Source organism: Lepidochelys olivacea (genome assembly GCF_965140295.1).
Source record: "Lepidochelys olivacea isolate rLepOli2 genome assembly, chromosome: 4".
Taxonomy (NCBI): domain Eukaryota; kingdom Metazoa; phylum Chordata; order Testudines; family Cheloniidae; genus Lepidochelys; species Lepidochelys olivacea.
The window spans coordinates 61,159,106-61,179,679 of record NC_140414.1 but is presented as its reverse complement, the minus strand read 5'-3'; the positions used below and the strand labels follow the sequence as shown (position 1 = coordinate 61,179,679).

The 20,574-nt window shown below is 41.1% G+C and overlaps 1 protein-coding gene across 1 annotated transcript; it reads right to left on the bottom strand.

The window, feature by feature from the left end:
- Positions 1-315: 315 nt before the first annotated feature.
- On the bottom strand, positions 316-18,527 carry LOC311519288 (uncharacterized protein C4orf51 homolog). Its single transcript, XM_084625674.1, has 6 exons — positions 18,045-18,527; positions 14,723-14,799; positions 11,177-11,235; positions 6,448-6,526; positions 6,258-6,328; positions 316-433 (listed from the first exon to the last, which is right to left on the bottom strand). The coding sequence occupies exons 1-6, from the start codon at positions 18,278-18,280 to the stop codon at positions 320-322; spliced, it is 636 nt and encodes a 211-aa protein (XP_084481800.1). The 5' UTR covers positions 18,281-18,527; the 3' UTR covers positions 316-319.
- Between the last annotated feature and the right edge of the window lie 2,047 nt (positions 18,528-20,574).

The window sequence follows — 20,574 nt, the reverse complement described above, 5'->3', positions numbered from 1 at the left end:
ATATCTATAAGAGGGACTGAATTCCATGAGTGACTGCTGTGCAGTAACAATACTGATGAGATGCAGCAGTACTGAATGATCTGATTCTTCAGTCTGCTTGCCTACTTTTACATAATTGGTGACAACTTCCCATTCTTGGAAGCTTTCATGCTTCTGTTCTTTTTTTCCCTTCCCCGAATTGTGTCTAATATTTTGAGTTGCCCCTTCCCTCACACATGGAAAAAATCTCTAAGAAAAATATGGACTAAGAACAGAGTTACTGAAATGGTGGCCCATGTTATTGTATTGTCCTCTGTAATACAGAAACCTGGTGTTCCCACTATGCTTTTACCTTTATAGATTTTAAAACTAATATACCTTCTTTTCCAGCTTTCTTCAACCAGTGATTCATTGAAACGACAAACTCAGGCTTGTTACTCTGCTGGAAAGTTGCCTGTTTTAATAAAACATAGCAAAGTGCTCTTTAGCTCTGATTACTGTGCTCATACTCCCCACGCTGATGTTCTTTCTGGCCTGATGTGACCAGTAACGCTAAAAGGGTCTCATTTTGTAGCTGGCTAGACCATAGGTAAGGACTTGTGAAGTTGTTTGCTATTTTTGATTGAAGCCTGGAATCTTCAGCCAAGGGCTGGAACAAAAGATTTGATTTTTAAAAGGGTTTCATAGAATATCCAATTGGGAGTTTCACAGAAACATTTGCCTCAGACAGTGGCAATTGACTTGGGTTTTAGAACCCATCACATATTTCAGTGTTTAAAGGTGCCAAAAAGTAGGACATATTTTCTATTACTTCCCATTCACCCTTGTGCTCACTTCTTATAATTACAGTTTTGAAGGTGGCCAGGATATTCTGGTGCAATTTGGGAGACCCACATTTTAATGGCAAATCCTGACGTCAGTGTAGGCCTAAGAGGAAAGGCCATTTCACTTTCCACAGCCCATCAGCTGAGAGATTGAAGTACTGGCAGTGATTGCGTCCTGGTCAAAAAACAACTTTCTGCCCTTCATTCATGTGGAAAACACAATCCAAGTGAACAGTAAGTTCCAAGGGGGTCTTCATTGGAGACCTAGAGCAGCCATTGGATGGATGGGTTTAAGGCAAAAAGCAATCTGGGATTCCTACAAAAATCATTCACTCTAAAACAAGCTGAAAAGCTAATGCAAAATCTCCTGCTAGATCCAGCAGAATAGATTATTATTAGGAACAAATTAATTCACATGACTAAAATCTCTTGTATTGTTTGAACAAATAGATTTTTTTATAATGCATTACATAGAATTGTAATGCATTATAACACGGAACTGTTGCCCTACTACTTATAAACCATTAGTATCTCTTGCTAAATAATAATTGGTATGGGAGTGTAAATATGAACCAATATTTGCAGGAGTTATTGCTCTATAAGCATGATGCTGTAGAATAAAGCTCTAGGCATATATTGCTCTCTGTCACTCATACAAGAGACATTTCTTAAATGTAACTGAATAGCTCCTTTTTCTTGTGTAACTAGACTGATGCCTGTTTGCACTCTAAATATTTATTACGCAATCATCTTTAAGAGTTCATTTTTGTATATCTAGCTATTTCTAATGTGACTATGTAAGTAGAACCTAATGAAAAAGCTAAACAGAATGTTAATGTAATTAAGGAATTTGCACTATCTTTTAAGTAAGCATTTCAATTAAAAATAAATAAAACCCATTACATGGTGGTACAGTGCAGAGATCTCATTTTCATCAGTCAAGATTCATTCTTATTCAAAAAGTGACAGATTTCTCTCGAGAGAACTGGAAGCAGCAGTCTTCTCTCTCCACTCAAACCAGGCAGATGTAGATAATTAAGGGGCCACAGACAGATCACTTTCCCAAAGTTCAGACATCTCTCGATACCACATTTTATGCATAAAATGTCTTTCGAGATTGTTGTTGTTTTTCGGTGGTCTCTCTGATACGGTCAGTAATTTTATAATAAAATTTAAATCACATCTAAGTGCATTATAAAAGCTTATATATGTATGAATTGCTTTAACATTTCAGTAACATGACTGCAGCCATATCACCTTGTGGTGTTAGCCTGTCCACTCCCATAAAACTAAAGCGTATGAGGCTGGGTTAATTTTTGAATAGAAGATCTCATAAGACCTTTCAGTGGTAGGTGGTGCAGATGTTTCAATGGGAGGCACTCCTCCCATTTGTCTATACTGCAGTCATGGGTTGCGACTGCAGCTCCAATAGACATACTTAAGCTACCTTTAATTTAGCTCGCTTAGGTGCCAAAGCAGTGAAGCCATGGCAGCATGTGGGGTGTACAAGCCCACCCAGTACCCTGGGTAATTACTCATGGGGCTATCCCATGTGTCAGTACACACTGCCAGTACCTAAGCTAGCTAGATTAAAGTTAGCTCCAGTATGTCTACTCAAGCTTTAGTCACACCCTGTGACTGCATTATAGACATACTCTTAGTGATGAATCAAAGCCTGGTGTGGTGCTGAACACAGCTGCTGGAGGTTCCACCTTTGCAGTCAGCATCATGGCCACTTGTGTTGATTAAAGATCACTTGGCACTTTTCAGTATCCTAGTCAAATTCCAACTCATATGACAGGTAGTTATGGAACAATCTACAATTGTGTTTCCTCACAGGCTGTATCCGGTGAAATAAGTTGGCATTCACACATGCATGTCTTCTGTCCTCTGTCCCTTATGCAGAAATAGGATTTGTTCTGCCTGGATCACATCATTGGTTCCTCTGTTTTGGTATCCTGCTCCACTAAATGCCACTGATGACTCAGAAGAAAGCAAAAATAAAAGCCAGCAATTAGAGCTGACTGAAAATTTTCTGAGTGTTTTTCAAGCAGAAAATGCCAATCCATTTACCTCAAAATATTCTACAGGGACACATCAATTTGGATGAAATTTTGTTTTGGGGGAAAAAAATCAAAATGAGGATTTTGATAAGGGCAAATCATTCAATTTCAAGCTTATAAGAATGGAACGTTGTGATTTTAATTTTGAAATGATTTTGTATTGAAATTTGTTTAAATTATGTGTAAAATAATACAATTTAAAATACAATTAAAATAAGTCAACATAGAAATGAATTAAAACATGTTCACTGACCTAAAGCAAACTTTTTTGTTCAGATTCTTAATTAATTTTTCCCCCCAAAATGTCAGAATTTCACATGGAACAGAAATTTCGGTTCCTGGCCACTACTACCAACAATGCATCTGACCAATGGGCTTTGAATCAGATCCCCAAAGTAGTTTCCACAGGGAAGAGTCCCTGCAGATTCTTTATTAAGGTGGTCCTTTTCCAACAGTTTTTCTGTTACAGGAATGAGAGTCTTTTTTCCTACTTTGCTAGTGTATGGTCCAGCTCCTCCACTAGGTAACTATGCAAAAAGAATGTTTGTTCTTTCATTTTTCTTGACAGGAGTGCAAGCCGTATGTGGTCCTGCCATTGGCTTTTTATCATCTATTCAATATTTTCCCAAATATCCCACTTCCTATTTGGCAGTAGAGGTGGTTTCAGGAATTCTCCACAGTGATCTGAGACACACAAAACAACCATAGATAATTTGTTTCTTTATGGCTTGGAAAATGCATTGTTTTGTGGAGCCCTTTTTAAGTTTTTTAGCCTCTAAGAGTAGTAATCCAGTCAATTTAGTCTGTGCAGAGAAGGGAAAATTAACCTGCAAGTTAGCTTCTCTGAAGTTATCATTTGACTTGCTTCCCTGCTTGCCTACTCAACTTCCACTGAAAGTTGGGAAGTAAAAGCTTTTGATTACTTTCTTTCTGATCATACTATCATATATATCAGGGGTCAGCAACCTTTCAGAAGCGGTGTGCCGAGTCTTCATTTATTCACTCTAATTTAAGGTTTCACGTGCCATAATACATTTTAACATTTTTTAAAAGGTCTCTTTCTATAAGTCTATAATATATAACTAAACTATTGTTGTATGTAAAGTAAATACGGTTTTTAAAATGTTTAAGAAGCTTCATTTGAAATTAAATTAAAATGCAGAGTCCCCCGGACCAGGGCCAGGACTCGGGCAGTGTGAGTGCCACTGAAAATCAGCTCATGTGCCGCCTTTGGCACGCGTGCCATAGGTTGCCTACCCCTGGTATAAATATTTATTTCTGGCATAAACTATTCAGGGGGGATTAGAAGCACTTTGCTGCTGAGACACTGACAGTCTGTTCATGACACTCACCTACCCAGAGCAAAATAACTTAAGTGAAGAACTCCCACTAGCTCTCCATCTCACACCAAAAGCACAAGACTCAAAACCAGGAATTCAGTCAAATTTTATCTTCAGAGAAGATCAATCATAGGTAAGTAACTGTCCCTTCCCATCCTTTGATCAAATACATCTACTCTTCCTGCTTTGTTTAGGTTGCCAAAACGTCTAAATTTACCTCACTACAGTGTTTCCTTTATTTAGCATAAGAAATGTTGCAAATACCAGATTATAGTTAAATACCATATAGCAGTAAATCACTTTGCTTTTTTATTTTAGTGGCAACATCTTTTTTCTTCTTCTTCTTCTCTGCAGGAAGACGGCTTCAAAGAACCCTGATCAGAAGGCAAAACAGAATAAAGAGGTGTCTCTTCTGAACCACAAAGGTGAACCTTCTATGGATTCTGTGAATTTTTAACTCTTGGTATTTTAGTCTCTCGGTGTTTGCTGGTCTCTTAAGTTTCTGGAAAATGTGTGTATATAATGGAATATATTTTAGAGCATAGATGTTTGATTTGCTTTTTATATTTTAATTGCTTCTACATCTGATATGAAAAAAAGAGAGATTTTCCTTCAAGTTTAGATTAAGTTGATTGAAAGTTTGTTTCATGACTCTATAAAGCAGATTTACCTAGCTGGCGATATTGAAGTTCTATCAGTGCCAAAGACCTCTAGCTTGTATCTTTAGAGCACCAACCACGATACTATCTGGTGCTTTTAGTCTTTTTTATGTCTTTACATCTGGATCAACATCATTTAGCCTCATTGTGATGAGACAGACCCAAAAAACATAGTGTAAATCAGGAAGTCCTGGGATTCTGAGCTAGGACTTTATTCTGAAGTATCACTCACACTTGTGAAGGAAGTTCTATATATGCTGGAGAGAAGCCAGAAGCATTTTGAGAGTGGACTGGTGGGAAACCTTATCCAACACCATGATTTTAAGTGGTAGGTGATGCATCATTATTTCCCTTACCATCTTCAGCAGTGGTACAGAAGATTACATCTGACAAGTGTCTCTTGCTGTCAAGATCTCTACCTTGCCTGGCAATCTAGCACTGGAGAAAGATCTGTCAGAATTTACAAGGTAGGAGATTCTGACACACAATAAAGTTGAATCAATTGCAATGTTAGTAATAGGTAGACGGCTCACCTCCAAGAAAGTGCAAAGATATGGTCAGTGAAGAAATTGGCACAAAATGGCTTTGCAAAAGTGGGATTTGTTGTTGTTCATTTATAGCACATAATGGGCACTGCTAGGCACTTTCCAAATATTTGAGAAGGATGGTACCTACTCAGAGGAGATCACAATATAAAGACTGATAGACAAGTAAACAGAGGCTAGGAAAATGGGAACAATAATAGGCAATTGCTATACAAATCAACTTGATTCACTGTAAACCACATGACAAAAATGGGTCTTTAAGAGGGACTTAAATATGGACAGGGTAGAGGCTCTATGGATGAGTTCAAGAAGGTCATACCTAGAGTTGTGCAAAGAACTGATATTATTTGGTTTGCTGGCAATTCCAATAAAATTGTTTGGGGTGGAAATAAATGCTTTGTTTCTAAATGTTTCATTTTGATTTTGAGCTTTTTAAAGCCTTTTTTTTAATTAAAGAAAAATTTGAATTAAAAAAATCAAAATGTTTCCGTTTTTAAACGTTAAAATGAAACAGTTGGATTTTGGGGGCATTTTTTTTCTGACAGAAACAATTTGGTGAATTCTGCATGAATTTTTAAAACGTTTCAGTTCGCCCAAATCTGCATTTGTTGCTGAAAAAAGTTTTGATCAGAAAATTTGCCCAGCTCCTGGGCATACTGTGTACTGGAAGCTGCATGGAAGAAAGCGCAGAGGTGTTATAAAGAGGGATTTGAATTTCTTCCTTCAGAGAAGATGGCTGGTTTTGAGTAGCTCTAGAACCTGGGTCTTCTGCCTAGGCCACACAAGGGACCTGTTCTAGAAAAGTTATACAATGAAATCTACTTACATGACAGCTATAGGACTTTACCTTGTGTGGTGTAGTCTGCATCTTCTGACTCTCCACTGCAAAATTTTTCATGTTCTTAATCGTTCTGCCCCCTGTCATGAAGAGGTGAAAAAAAATAGGCTGAAAACCAGCAGGGAATTTGAAACATGGAAGCTTTATATTTTAGGGAAGCAAATGAGGCCTCGGGGGAGTGATTTAGGGTTATACTCACCATTTTCACTGGCATTTTTTATCCTGTTCTGAGCTGCCTGATGTGGCTTTGAAGCACCACAGTACATATTTTGATACACCTGTATAAAGACAGTAACAAATCACTGCTCCTTTTACCAAGGCTGCCAATCTGAGTACATCACAATACATCACGAGCAAGTGTCTATATTCAGATATATTGTGTGATGCTGTCCTAACAGTTCCACAGAGCAGCAGCAAACAGAAATGAGAGCACTGCAGTGATATGTGAAAGCAAGCAGACCTGCTGTAACTAGGCATTTTTTATTATATGGGCTTGATTTTAAGAAGAGCTGCCTACTCACAACTCCAGCTGACATCAATAGGAGCTCCAGCACTTCTGAAAATCAGGCCCACTATCTCTGAGTATTATCTATGATTAGCAGGTATAGCTTCTGAGAGAGAGAGAGTGTATGTGTGTGTGTGTGTAGTTTAGCACACAGAATGATGACAGGATGGTTGAGCAAATGCCCCAGTGCCATTCAAGAAATACAGGCTAGCATTTAGGGCTCAATCTTCCTCCAAATGAAGTCAATATCAAAACTTCCATCGACTTCAGTGGTGCAATAACTTGCCCTTACAAAGAAGTCACAAAACTAAATTGATGAGGGTACATCTTCCAAGTCCATTGCCAAATGGCTAATTAGACTCCAAACAATCAAAAATGCAATACTAAGGCAGGCCAGATAGAGGGGAAAAACAGAACAGTATTTAAAAGTGGTAAAACATTAAACCCATTTTAAATGTATTGCCCACTGGGAGCTATTCAGAGCAGACCCTCCAATGTTTTGACCTCCAATAGGTCTTGTTCTCAAGTCATTGGCCATAGAAGCCCAGCAGGTATTCCTAATGAACACAATAACAGATGCAATTACTTCAACCAATAAGCATTAAAAAGAAAATGCAGCACCAAAAGCCTTTATTGCTTTGTTAATTCAAATACATCTGCAGATATTACAATAAAGACAAGAGCACTGCATCCTTACCCCTTCACTTGTCTTTTCTGCAGACTACACATGCTCTAGTCTTTAACTCTTTCCTCACAGGTTTTATTTTCCAAACCTTGTATCTTTGTTGCTTTCTCCTAAATTCTCTTTCTAGTTTGCCTGAAGTGGGCTGTCCCAAAATGAACGCCTTTGTCTAACTGAAGTCAAATTGATGCTGAGTAGATTGGTTTAATTACCCCCATTTTCTTCATGTGTGTTTCTCCCATCATAATTTATAATCTTCTTCAAGTAGTTGCAGCCGTATATTCCATGTGGGCATGTGCACATGCTGTGCACCAGAGCCGGAGAACTTTGCCTAGCAACCCCTGTAGGGAAGGCGCTCACACCTTGCCGATGTATCCCCTCCCCTGGCCAAATAAGGGTGGTGCCGTCCCAAACCCCTCTGTTCCTTCTCACCGCCCATGGCTAGAGTCAGAGCTGTTTGGTGTCTTCACCTCACACTTCCACCATCAGTTTTCTGAGAACTTTGCTTGTATATAGTAGTAACAGTATCTTAGATGTAGTTTAAAAGTTAGTTTTGTGTTAGTAGAGTAGTTGGCTTCCCTGTGAGATGCCCTCATTGGGGTTCGAGCATTGTACATCATGTAGGGCGGCCATCCCCAGCAGCAACCCCCACCCAAGGTGCTTGTTGTGTCTTAGTGAGGGACACATTAAAGATTGTGAATAACTTGCAGATGGAGCACCAAAGAGGACTCGGGTCAAGAGACTTGTGGTTGAAGAAGCACCTTCTGGAGCAGGCTGTGAGTAGAACTCTGTGTCTGTCACGGAGGTCACAGAAGTCACAGATTCCATGACTTCCTGCAACTTCCATGACTTCTGCAGCAGCCAGTATGCCTGACCCCAGGGCTGCCCATGCAGATGCTCCAGGGCAGATGCTCAGGCTGCCTTGGGGACAGCCACACCAGCCGCTGCTCGGGCAGCCCCAGGCAGCAGTCCCGGGCCAGCGGAGCAGCCTCAGTCTGCGGCCCCAGGCAGCGGTCCCCAGCGGTTTCAGCCACGGGGTATCCATTGAGTCCAGTACCGACGACGACGGCACCAGAGCCAACCATCTCCATGCCAATAGCATACCAGGCAGCACCCGACATTCTTTGCCTCTCAGTCCTGGACTCTAGTTCAGGAGTTCTCCAGTGCTATGACTTTTACCAGCTCTTCCTCCATTCTGCCTCCATCACCTTCTGGCCAGGTTGCAGAGCCGCCAGGTCTGTCAGCACCGCAGCTCACATCACCTGGGCTGCAGACTGTGGCATCAAGACTGGGTCTGGCACCGAAGACCCTCTTAATGTTGTGCATCCTTGGGTCCTGTCATTGTAATGGTGGCAGATCCCGTCATCTAGTTTGGTACTGGCCTCGGTGCCAGTGTTTCTCCTGGTACCAAGCAGGAGTGGGTTCCATTTGGTGCCATTGGTGCTATACCGATGATGCCTCCATATTGGGCTTCAGATGAGTCTGATCAGTTGTTTGGCCTATCAGGGCTGGCTCCCCCGTTTGTCACCACAGAACCTCCAAGATTCCTCAAGATCCAGGTCAGTGTCCTCGTCAGATTGCCCTTTGATCCCTATCAGTACTGAGATCAGGATAGGGGCTCTTGGTTTGGTGCCTACTGACCACCAATACCTTATCTGTATACCTAGTGGTTTCCTTGGAATCCCTGGGACACTCCACAGTCCCTAGTGTCCTACTCCTTGACCTAATCCAGAGAGATATCACTGGTCCCGCAAGTGACTCCTGCTCCCATACTGTCTCAGCTGGAAGTGACCACTGAGTCCATTCCCTCAGCACCTACGGGGCTCTTCTGACCCAATCCTGTGGTGCAAGAACATGATTCATTATTGGCGCAGTGAACCGCCTCCTTACCCTCCCTGGATGACTCTACCATGACAGAATCTTCCTCTCCCTCGGTGCCCGAGGATTTTAAAGTGTATCAGGAGCTCCAGAGGAATATGACCACTACTTTGGGCATCCACAGGGAATTCCTGCAGGAGATTATGCATAAACTGCTGGATATTCTCCAATCATCAGCTCCAGAGAGAGTAGCCCTCCCAATAAATTAAAGGCCTGCACAGGCCCTCTGGAATACCCCCTCTTCATTGCCCTTATGGCAAAGCATTCAGAGAAACAATAGTTCGTTCCCATGCAAGGGTTTGAGGGTTTCTACTCTCGCCAGGCCCCTAACTCCCTGGTTGTGACTGCATGGCTAAATGAGGAGGAGGAGGACTGATGTTCAGAGTGTGTCCAGCAGGTCTTGCTTGACAGGGAGAAGCCCTCCACTGGGCAGCCTATTCAACCAAATGGAAGTGATTCTCGGTATGATAGTTAGCCCAGGGAGATCAACCGACACTCCAAAATATCCTGGATACAAGCCAGTATCTGTTATACCTTCAGTCTTCTGGTCTTATAAAGTCCACCTGGTGGAAATTTTGGCATTTCATCCACCTATGCGTGGGAAGTTGGTGTTTTCAAATTACATGGCAGTGAGGTTCTTGAAAGGAGTCACTCATCTCCACACATCAGTTAAAGAGCTGGTTCCTTTGTAGGGCCTTAATTCAGTTTTAGAGGCTCTTATGAGACCTCCATTTGAGCCTCTGGCAACTTCTTCTTTCCCCTTTGTGTGTCAGAAAAATGCCTTCCTTGTGGCAGTAAATCTGCAAAGAGAGTGCGTGAGTTTCAGGCTTTGATGGCAGAGCCTCCTTACACTCAGTTTTGTAGAGACAAAGGACCCCTGCGGCCACACCCTAAAGTTTTTATCTAAGGTGATTTCCCAGTTTCACTTGAACCAAGTTAAATATCCTCCCTAAATTGCGTACAATCCCAGAGAAGCAGCATCTTCGCACATTGGATGTCAAGTAATGTTTAGCTTTTTATCTGGATAGAACTAAGCCTTTCCATTCCTTACCTCTTCTATTTGTTTCATATGCAGACTGAATGAAGGGTCAAGCAGTCTCTTCACAGACAGTGTCCAGGTGGATGACTTCCTGTATCATGACAGCATGAAATAGCCCAGACTACGCTGACTCAAGGGATATGAGCTTATTCCATGAAAACTCAGGTGATGTCAACGGCATTTCTAGGTGACGTTCCTATATTGGACATTTGCAGGGCTGCTACTTGGTCCTCTGTGCGTACTTTTGCAAACCACTATGCCATTAAGGCTGCGTCCAGATGAAATCCAAACTTTGGGAAGGCAGTCCTGTAGTCCTTCTGTAAGTACACTCAGAGCCCCGCCTCCTATTAGTACTGTTTGCGAGTGGCCCACAAGGAACGCACAGCTGCATCTCCTCAAAGAAGAAAAAACACCCATCTGTTGCTTTTGTTCTTCGAGATGTATTCCATGATCCACCCTCCATCCTGTCTGCATCAGAGTCTGTACTCCTGATATTCGGTGCGAAGGAACTGAGGGGTTTGGGGGCAGTGCCATCCTTATATGAGCAGGGGAGGAGCCTTATATACGGCTCCAGGGCACAAGCGCCCCCCCCAAGGGTACTGCTAGGCAAAGTTCTCTGGCTCAAGTGAGTGGGGCATGCACATGCCCACATGGAATACTCGTCTGCATCACATCTCGAAGAACAACAGACACAAGCAGCTAACCATTTGTTTATAAATCTTCAGTCATTTGACTAGGATAAAATGCTGATGCCTTCTATTGTCAACACAAGATCTATAGATTTAAATGATCAGGTACAAATTCACTTCAAATTCTGTACTTACTACTCGTTGTCCGAGATACTTTGAATCGTCTCTGTAACCTGGATATTCATAGCATTTGCCTGGAAGGAAAACAAGAAATGAAAGCCTTAGAGTGAGTAAAATGTTCAGTCCAATTTCTTGATACATTATCAAGTTGATTATCGTTTTTAAGTTCAACAGATGTTTTGTTGAATTTTACAGTACACAAATATACACAGAGAGGAAAATTAGGCTACCAAATTAAACAGTGTCTCCCCAGCTCATCCTCCACCCTCCTGGGGAAATTTTGTGGGATGGGGCCACAGAGGAGGTGATCTCCTTGCAGTTATTCACCTTGCCTGCCACATTTTGCCATGTGAGGAGCAGGTTTGCCTCCCTGAATGAAAGGCCCAAGGCCTGCTCCCAAACTTGGCAGCTCCCCAAGGATCTGAAGGATATCAGGTCCATCTGCATGGAGGCTTTGTGCCTCCTCAGCAGCCACCTTCTCCCACCCCACCCACTGGCTCCCCAGCAACACCAGTCCATTGGAACTGTAATACCAGGTTCTCCGCTGACCATGGCTGCCTCCAGCACATTTGGGCAGAAAAGTAATACAACCTGGGCTTATATTTATTAAATTATCAGAGAAATTTCCTTGGAACTTTCCTTGAAACTTGGTCAGATGTGGGGCAATATGCATCCTTCCCCTAACCTGGCCGGTCCCTTCCACTTGACCAGTGCAGAGCATGGACCATGCCAGGTCGCCACTGCAGTGGTGGGGAAAGAGCCCCACCGGTGCACATGGGTCCAAGAAGCACAATCTGGGTTAAATAGTTAAACAAGATCTGAGAGCTGAGTATAATATACTAAGTAATATAAATGTTAGTTACAAATATTTATTTACATCTACTTTTTGAATGCGATTTGTTTTAATTAAAACTGTGTTGAAACAACCTGCACAAAAAATGCATATATGGAGCAATGAGAAATAACTATGGATGCATCGCTGCCCCATAACAATGGAATGCTACAATTCTTTTACTGAGTTGCTAATTCTGGATTATTAAAGATATTATACAATGACTCTTTAATACAGCTAGAGCCCTTTATTAGATCATTATCAATAATAAACTGTAACTTTGTGCACCATTCTGGGATATGACCTTTTTAAACAGCAGTGTAGTCTAGTGAGAGCCAGGAACCTCCTGGGGTGTAATCCCCCCAGCTGTACTACTGACTTGCTGTGTGCTATTGGGCAAGTCACTTTAACGTCTCCTTGGCTGTTTCCTCCCCTATAAAATCAAGGTGATACTTGCCTCCCTCACAGTGGTGTATAGACGATTACTGAGCTGAAGATTTAAACAGCACAAGGAAGATGCAAAGTGCTAGATCCGTGCAAAATATTGTTACTGGTGTTTAAGGATTTTCATTCTGCAAAACTCAGCTATAGCTAGAGGTAAACGGCCAGTGTAGAAGTGGGACTTCCCATTCTTTGACAGATGAGAGTTTACCACTCTATTTGGACCATTGATGTGGCACTTTTCATTGGTGTGGTGGAAAAGCATCATGGAAGTTTCTTTGGTAGTTTTCAAAAAAAAATTCTGGCGGAGACAAGTGAAGGAGACTAACCTGGTAACTTGACACTTTGTCAGTCAGTGACTTCAGCAGTACAGTTTCTCAAGGTACAGAGAGAGACAAAAGACAGATAAATTTTGTTCCCAGCTACATGCTGGCAGCTCCCATTCAAGTGAATGAGGGTAATGATAATGTGGCCCATATAATAATAAAGAATACTTGTAACACAGCAGCATGCAGGCTTTGGGATGACTAGAACTTATGGTACATCTCCAAGTTATGTAGTCTTTACCTTTCAATTGCTGAGTTACCATGGTTATAGGAAATCACAAAGAATGTTGAAGGTTTTTAACTAGTATTTTAATATAGACTATTACACAGAAGATGATTGAGACAACAATAAATAAGGTGTTTCTTAAATATTAGATCAATATAATTGGCTTCAGTCAGACTACTCGTGCTTGCGTATCTTGCTGAATTGTGCGAGTTTAGAAAGAATTTGAAATATCTCAAAATGATAGAAACCAGAAGGAGCACCCTATTATACTGTAGGGAGTCACATTCCCTAACAGTAACAAACTTAATTTTTACCTTCTCTCACAGAAAAATCTCCACTTTTACTGTAGCTCATTTTTCCTCATCCTCCTTACAGAAGTGACAGCTAGATATTTGTTATTTATGAACTATTGATAATGTAGATGGAGAGTACTTACAATTGCCTTTCACAAGTTCACCAACAGCTTCAAAATAAAACCTACATTACAGCTTGAACTCTGTCTTGCTGAAAAAGATCTTAGTTTCAATATATTTTTAATTAAGGTCATTTAATATAGCCCTAATTTGTTGGCATGTCTCCAGTCCCCAATCCAGATCCCCAATCCATGAACTCTAACTTCAGAAATAAATTGTGTTATACAGTGAGAAAGACTGATGGTGAAAGTGATGATACTACACTGTAATTATGTGAAGAAGCTCCAGGAGTTAATACTATACTTCTGTAATTGTGATCCCCAAATCTTATGCTGCTATTAATGAAATGCTGTGGGTGTTTTATTTAAAAATAATGCTGCTTACACATGTATAGACAGACATACTAAAACATCCCATGGTTTAAGTTTAGTAGGAGGAATAAATTGTAGCAATTACTGCAGTCTGTGTTCAAATATAATATTAAAATGTGTCTAATGACAGATGACATTTAGTGACCTTAATAAATGGTGTCTGCAGCCAGTGTTCCTTTGTTCCCATGGGTGAATTAACTTAGCCTCCATGGATTTGGGACCTGGGATCAGAGGGGGCCGATGGACCCACAAACTTTGGATCTATGGGGGGACGTTACCCAGAAAGTGCTGGAGGTAGCATTGGCTGGGCCAGGAACCAGGAATTTTCCACAGGTGGAGGGAAAAGATTTGATTGGGGAGGGTGAGGAGGATGGACTTCGGTTGGACCAGATCCAGGTTCCTTTGAGTTTCAGTCAACCCCTGTTTGTACCCATTGTCCATGGGCCATTTTGCAACTGCTTGTCTTTCATCTGACAATTCCCTGAAACAATTGTTTATCTTTCTGTGGCAGTCCTGGACTGGTGGCCTACTTGGTAACTGCCCGGGTTGCCTGGCCCATTTGACCAGACTAGCTAGAGGGAGCACCCCCAGAAGGCGCAGAGGCATACTGAATGCTGAGCTGCCCTTGCCTCAGATTCTGGCTAGCTGGTGGCTGCAGGGCTGAGGAACACTGCTCCACAGCACCATCTAGGCACTGCCTGTAAACGCTGCAGCCCAGGCCCGGTCATCCTGCAGCTGCTCTGGCCAGCTCCCAGTTGCTCTGTTAATGTCTCTTCATTGCCTCCCATCTACATGAAACTTTCCAAGTGTTTTCACTCTCCCCCCAACCTACATCTCTCCATACCTCTAAATCATTGTCATTGCTCCATCAGTAACAAGAATCTGGAAATCACAGAGGTTGCCAGATTGGCTAAGGAACCATCTTCAGAATAACCAAGTGTGTTAGATTTACCTTTGTCATCTGAAGCAGTTTGTTTATCACTGTTGTAATATCCAGGTATATAATGAAGCTGGTTTACCATAAATACTCTAGAGAACACACAGGGGGAGAGAATGTTTAAGTCTTTTAGATCAAACAAAAGGCTGCTTTATTTCTATAAGCTTGTGCAATATGATAAATTTGCAGCATCTTTACCTTGTCATTGGTCAAGTTTCTTTATTTATAATACGTTATGCAGGCATTTTTTAATATCTGTTTTATTTAGGTTCTTAATGCCATGCCCATCAACACAAGAACAAGAGCCCAATGGTCCATCTGGTTGGGTATCCTGTCTCTGACAGTGCCCAGTACAAGCTGCTTTGGCAGAAGAAACCTTAGGGAATTAAGCACCAAAAAAGGTCTGTTCTTTTCCCCTGGCACTTAGAACATTCATTATGCTCTAGCTGGTCAATAAGGCATAACTTTTCAAAATGTTACATGGGAGATGCTATTCTAGTTCTATAGTTGTTTTACAGGATTCGTACGTATGTCTCTAGGAGCAGGATCGCAGGAGACAATTCTTAACTCTCTGAGTTGTCTCTCTGACAATTCTTAACTCTTTGCAGCTAAGGGTCCCGAATGGAAGAAGGAATCTTATCTGTGGCTCATCAGCCAGGCACAGCAGGTCAGCTTCTTAGGCACCTTAGACCCGCCCCCCTTCTCCCCACCAATCTTCTCAGCATTTCACTCCTGGCTAGCTTAGATGGCTGACTTGTGAAAACCCCCTTTTCAAGTGCTTAACTATCCCCAAGGATTCTATAGGTAGCATGGAGCCACCTAACTTGGGGCTGAAAATTCCACTAAGCAACCCAGGGGTTGTATGTTGGCGCACTCAGCTGACCAACACCTAAATCCCTTTAAAAATCTGGCCCTCAATGCCTAAAACATTTTTGAAAATGGGACTTAGATGCCTAAATTACTGAGGTGCTTTGGAATATTTTACCCTAAATCCTGCTGTGTCTGGCATTGTGAGATTGAATAGTGATCAACTACAAAACTCTGCTAGCCAGGGCAAGATTCTCCACTGCCAGAAGGGACAATGTCACTGTGTGAATGGGGGTAATGTGAGCTCTCAGTGCGTGGTGCTGACAGCACTGGCTGCCTGGTACATTGGAAAGACACCCCATTAACCAAACGGTAAATTTCTGTCCCTTAGAGCCATGATGCACAGGCCAGCAAGCCTTCCCCCTCACTCTCTCAAAGATCCTGCTCTGTTGCTTGGGTGAGGGAAAGTTGTTCACTACATCTTCCTTTTCCTCCTCCTCTTGGGAACTAGTACAGCAGAATACAGGCCCCAAATTTGCTACAACATTATGAAAGGAAGGAATACATATATCATCAAGTCAGAAAACTGTCAATTAATGTTCCAGAACCTACTTCATTTCCAAACCCTGTACTCCAACCCACCTCCCGCATGCAGTCCGAACTCTTCCCCATTAGTACACCATTCTGATGCATTCTTCACCTATGTGCAGACATATCCCTGCCTGCTCTCCTGATCTAACACAGATTTAATTTACCTGGGAAGCACCTAGAATGGGAACTAGAGAAAACCCTCAGAACAAAGTTATATTGTGAATCTAGGGGGACGGAGCCCAGAGTTGAAGAAACAACTGCTCATATGTGTATGTAGAGTGTTTTGGGCCCATATATTGAGTAACAGAGGACGCAGGGTGGAGAACAGTCCATGATATGAGGAGCAGAATTACAGTTGTTTTTATAATGAGTAGGAAGGGGGCCTGCATATGCCATGTATGGCAGGTGAGACTCAAGAGCAGCAAAAATTAGGTTGGTGCCGCAACTGTACCTGAGAATTCATAACATTTAGGCATTTAAAGTCTCACCTACAACAACGTAGCATATTTTAGGGTGAAATCCTAGCCCCACTGAAGTCAGTGATAAAACTCCCATTGATTTAAATTTGGCCAGGATTTCACCCTTAGTTTTTTGGTAAGGTAATATATTTTTACTCTTCAGCCTGCATTATAAGGGGTTTTTGCTTGTTTTTTAAAGGAACAACATTATGTATTTTAGATCTTCTAGTTAGGCCAGCGGTTCCATACTGGGACCCCTTTTTCATACCAAGGCCTTGCTCCCATCTAGCTGGGATCCCCCTTCAGACTTAACAATATGGGAAGGCCAAGTTGGTTGCAATCGTGTAACACCTGGGGTCTCAACTCGCATATCACAAACTCAGACTTTAGGCAATTGCTAAGTTACTGAATGTCTTTCAATACTCTATTTCTGATTAACGACATGAGTCATATACATGTTTTGGCTCTATCAGGCAACAAATACTAACAGATGTTTTCCCTCAGACCCAATATTAATCAGGATAAACAATGACATCACATTCTCTCGACAGCTTGCAAAAAGCGTGCTACTGTGGCAAACTAAATTTGCTTCCACCAAGTAGGGATGCTGAACCAAAAGGAGGCAATTTTTTTTGACCTTCAAGTACTTTCTGAGATTTCTTGATGGATGGTTCCTGTTTCTTGTTAGACTTGAATAAGGATTTCATCAAAAATGGATTTTTATAAGCATGTACACTGCAAATGTTTCCATCTTCTAGCACTGTGTAAACTTGAATACGCTAAGATGTGTGCATGATATCATCAACTGTTCTTCAATACAGCACTACTGCTAATTGCTGTTCTACTAACAGGTTCAGAGAATCTGGTAGAGGACAGGAGCCAAAAACCAGAGAGGAAGAGAGAGAAGCTACAGCCTGCCCCATCAATTCTTGAATGTAATGCCTGAATTGTGAAAATTGTCTCCATCGTTAAATGGATAGATAAGCTGTAGTGTGTATATATATGTTTCTCTAGTTCTTTAACTTATAAAACAGAGCTAGATCTAGAATTAAAATCTGAGTAGCAAGGCAATGATAAAACGATTCTAGGTTAAGATTCTGATGACATCATAAAGAATACGAGCCCTTGCAGTTTATGATCTCATTAGAAACCCTCCTTGCAGTTCTTTACTAGCTGTTCCCATTCCAGGATTGAAAATGAAATGTGGCTAACTTAACCCTGGGTCTTAAACAGAACCTGCCGAATTTGATTAGGTGATCTTTTTCTATGTTATTCTTGATTTCTAAACTGATCCTACTCGTTTTCTATAGCAGTCAGGTTTCATTCCAGTTTAGTATGTTCAAATTCCTCTTAGAAGAGATGAAGAATAAGAAAGGCCTAGTGTAATAAACCTCTCCTAGCCTCTACCTCTAAGAGGAATTTATTTTTCCACTCACATAAACTACGTATTGTAGGCTCCACTAAATAGGAATAAACCTTACTCTGGTGGATGAGGTCTGTTTATCCTAGTAGGAGAGGAGGGTTTGGTGCTCCACCTTGTGGGGTCAGCCAGCTCCTTTTTTCCATAACCAGCAGAATAGGTTGTCGCACAGTTGGCCTCTCTTTGAGCCTCCTGTCTCCAGGCTTCCCCAGCATGGCGTTGGATTTCTTTAAAAGCTTGAGGAGAGAGAGGACTAAAGGGCAAAGGCAATTCAGGAGATAAGAAGAGATAGCTCATCCTGGATGCAGCTCATAGATGCTGAGCAGCAACTTTACCTTACTTTAGAAATAATTTTCCTCAGCTGATGAGTGCTAAAGGTGATCAAGCCTAACTTTAACAAGGTCAAGGAAAGGGAAAGTGCTTTGCTGCTGTTGATAAAAGTTGCTAAGCAACAGGTCATAAAAACTCTACCAGCACTACACCCAGTAAAAGAAGAAGTAATTAGCAAACTACAAACTGGATTTTTGTGTGTATTTATATACCTGCTGGGAGGAAATATTTAGAAATGAGACTTCTGCTAGGGCACTGTCTATATGTGCAGTGATAATTTTTTATTCTTCTTATGTGGGTACTAGCATCACAATCAGTCAAAGGACAGGGCAGCTGAATAGTCTCCCCTTTGACACTTCCTTTTAATTGTTAATTTTTTCATAGCAAAAATGAGGAAGGTGGTGGTAAAATAGCAGATAAAGCTATGTAGTAGGAATATATACGATTGATTAAAAAAAAATAAGGGCCTTAAAGTGATCTTAAATTACATTTATGTAAATAAGAATAAAGCCTTAGCTAATTACAGCAGTATTGCAATAAGGGAAGCATTTACTTTTCAGTGTCAACTACTGTGGAACACACACATTGTAAAGTTTCTCATTTTTGTAACAGGTGAATAGATATCATCTACTCAAACATCTAAGACCTGTGAGTACTTCAATCTCTTTGTAGCAAGATCGTGATTTTTAATCTCCATTTGGTTCCTAAAGGACAAATATTTTCTTTGCAATTGTGCCTCTAGGTAAGCGGAAACAACAATCGTGGAGACTGAAATAACCATTCAGTCTTTAATGTAGTCCATGCAGCCCAGAAATGAAGGATGTTCACAGTGGATTACATCAGTCTCTAAGTGTTGGCAATCAGGCATCTTTCACAAATACTACAGTCCCATTTAAAAACAAACAAACAAAAATCCAACCACCGCCAAAAACAGAGATTTTCTTATTTGGTTACACAACATTCCCTTGTTTCAGGCTACCGTGCATGTCATGTTTCTCCTTTTTTGTCTTTTTCTTTCCATTTGTTGTTTAGCAAGATCTTAAATTGTAAAGGTAATAAGGAACATTTTTAGGTATGTGTGTTTCCGCTCAAAAATGTTCTTTTCAGTTGTTTACAACTTTTTTCTTTTCTAAAAAAATGCAATCAACTTTTTAAGGGAACTAGGAACATGATTAAAAATATATATTTGCAACATCTTTTGAATTGTAGATTTAGAAGCTGAACATTGGACAGGGACAGAGTTATCTACCTGTTGGTAGTTCAATGAAAATTGCCTGTCTGTGAACTGTCAAAGCTATAAAGGTTTAAAAATCATACTTTGTGCATGCACGCTGTTTTTTTAAAATAAACATGCTCATGTAGCAGTCTGCCACTGTTCTATCAGCATTGCACAGACACCCTATGTTAGGAAAGTTCATCAGGAGTGCTGTCCCTGCCCCTCTATGCGAAGGCACCGAGGAAAAAGGCCGGGCTTCTCCCTCGCTGAGTGCTCATGTGTGTAAAAGGATTCGGCTGCTGCCTAGCAAACAGTGGCACATCATGTTCAATTATATTTTTACAAAAAACAGTTTATTATTCAGTGTTGTTTATTTGTATTACAGTAGTACCCAGATGCCCCAACTCAGATCACAGCCCCATTGCACAAAAAGATCAGGAAGGCGGCAACATGCTCCATGTATATTCCGAGCTGCAAACTGAACTGATAGAGCGTTATTTGAGAAATGGTATGTGACATCATAATACTGAATTATAATATATATGCCAAACAGGATGGAGTTAAAGTTATACATCCACCCTTAATTTTGTAATTTCCTGATTTAAGTGGTTTGCATGACATCTATTATCCAGCTATTGTTAGGGAAAATATGTATCCAAGGAAAAGTATTGCTATCGAAGTCTTAAACTATGTGAAGATCCATTTCTCATTCCAAAAAGTGGAAAAAACAGAAAAGGGGTGATGTAGATTTTCTCTGAACATCCCTGAAAAATAGAATAAAAAATGTGGCGTTAGGGAGAAAACTGAGGTAGTTACTGCAGTGTGGAGGGAGTGGATACCATAGCAAGACATGGCTACTTTTTAAAAGTAAACATCAGGAGGGAGTTCTTCTCCAAGGTTAAAAATATAATTTTATTTACAGACAGTAGCCTCAGCAAACACACAGGAAGCGAGTCAGTGCAGCTTGCAGAGCTACACACATAAGGAACAGACAAGAGAAGACTTATTCAAGGCTGACAAGCTTGTAAACCAGGAGGTAATGAAT

What these genes read in the sequence shown, in the direction of transcription:
- LOC311519288 (XM_084625674.1), bottom strand. Translation starts at nt 18,280, where the DNA reads ATGAGCTATCTCTTCTTATCTCCTGAATTGCCTTTGCCCTTTAGTCCT. An exon ending in AAAAAATGCCAGTGAAAATG is followed by an intron (nt 6,329 to 6,447) that starts GTGAGTATAACC and finishes TCTTCATGACAG; the next exon opens with GGGGCAGAACGATTAAGAAC. An exon ending in TGCAGACTACACCACACAAG is followed by an intron (nt 434 to 6,257) that starts GTAAAGTCCTAT and finishes TTATTAAAACAG; the next exon opens with GCAACTTTCCAGCAGAGTAA.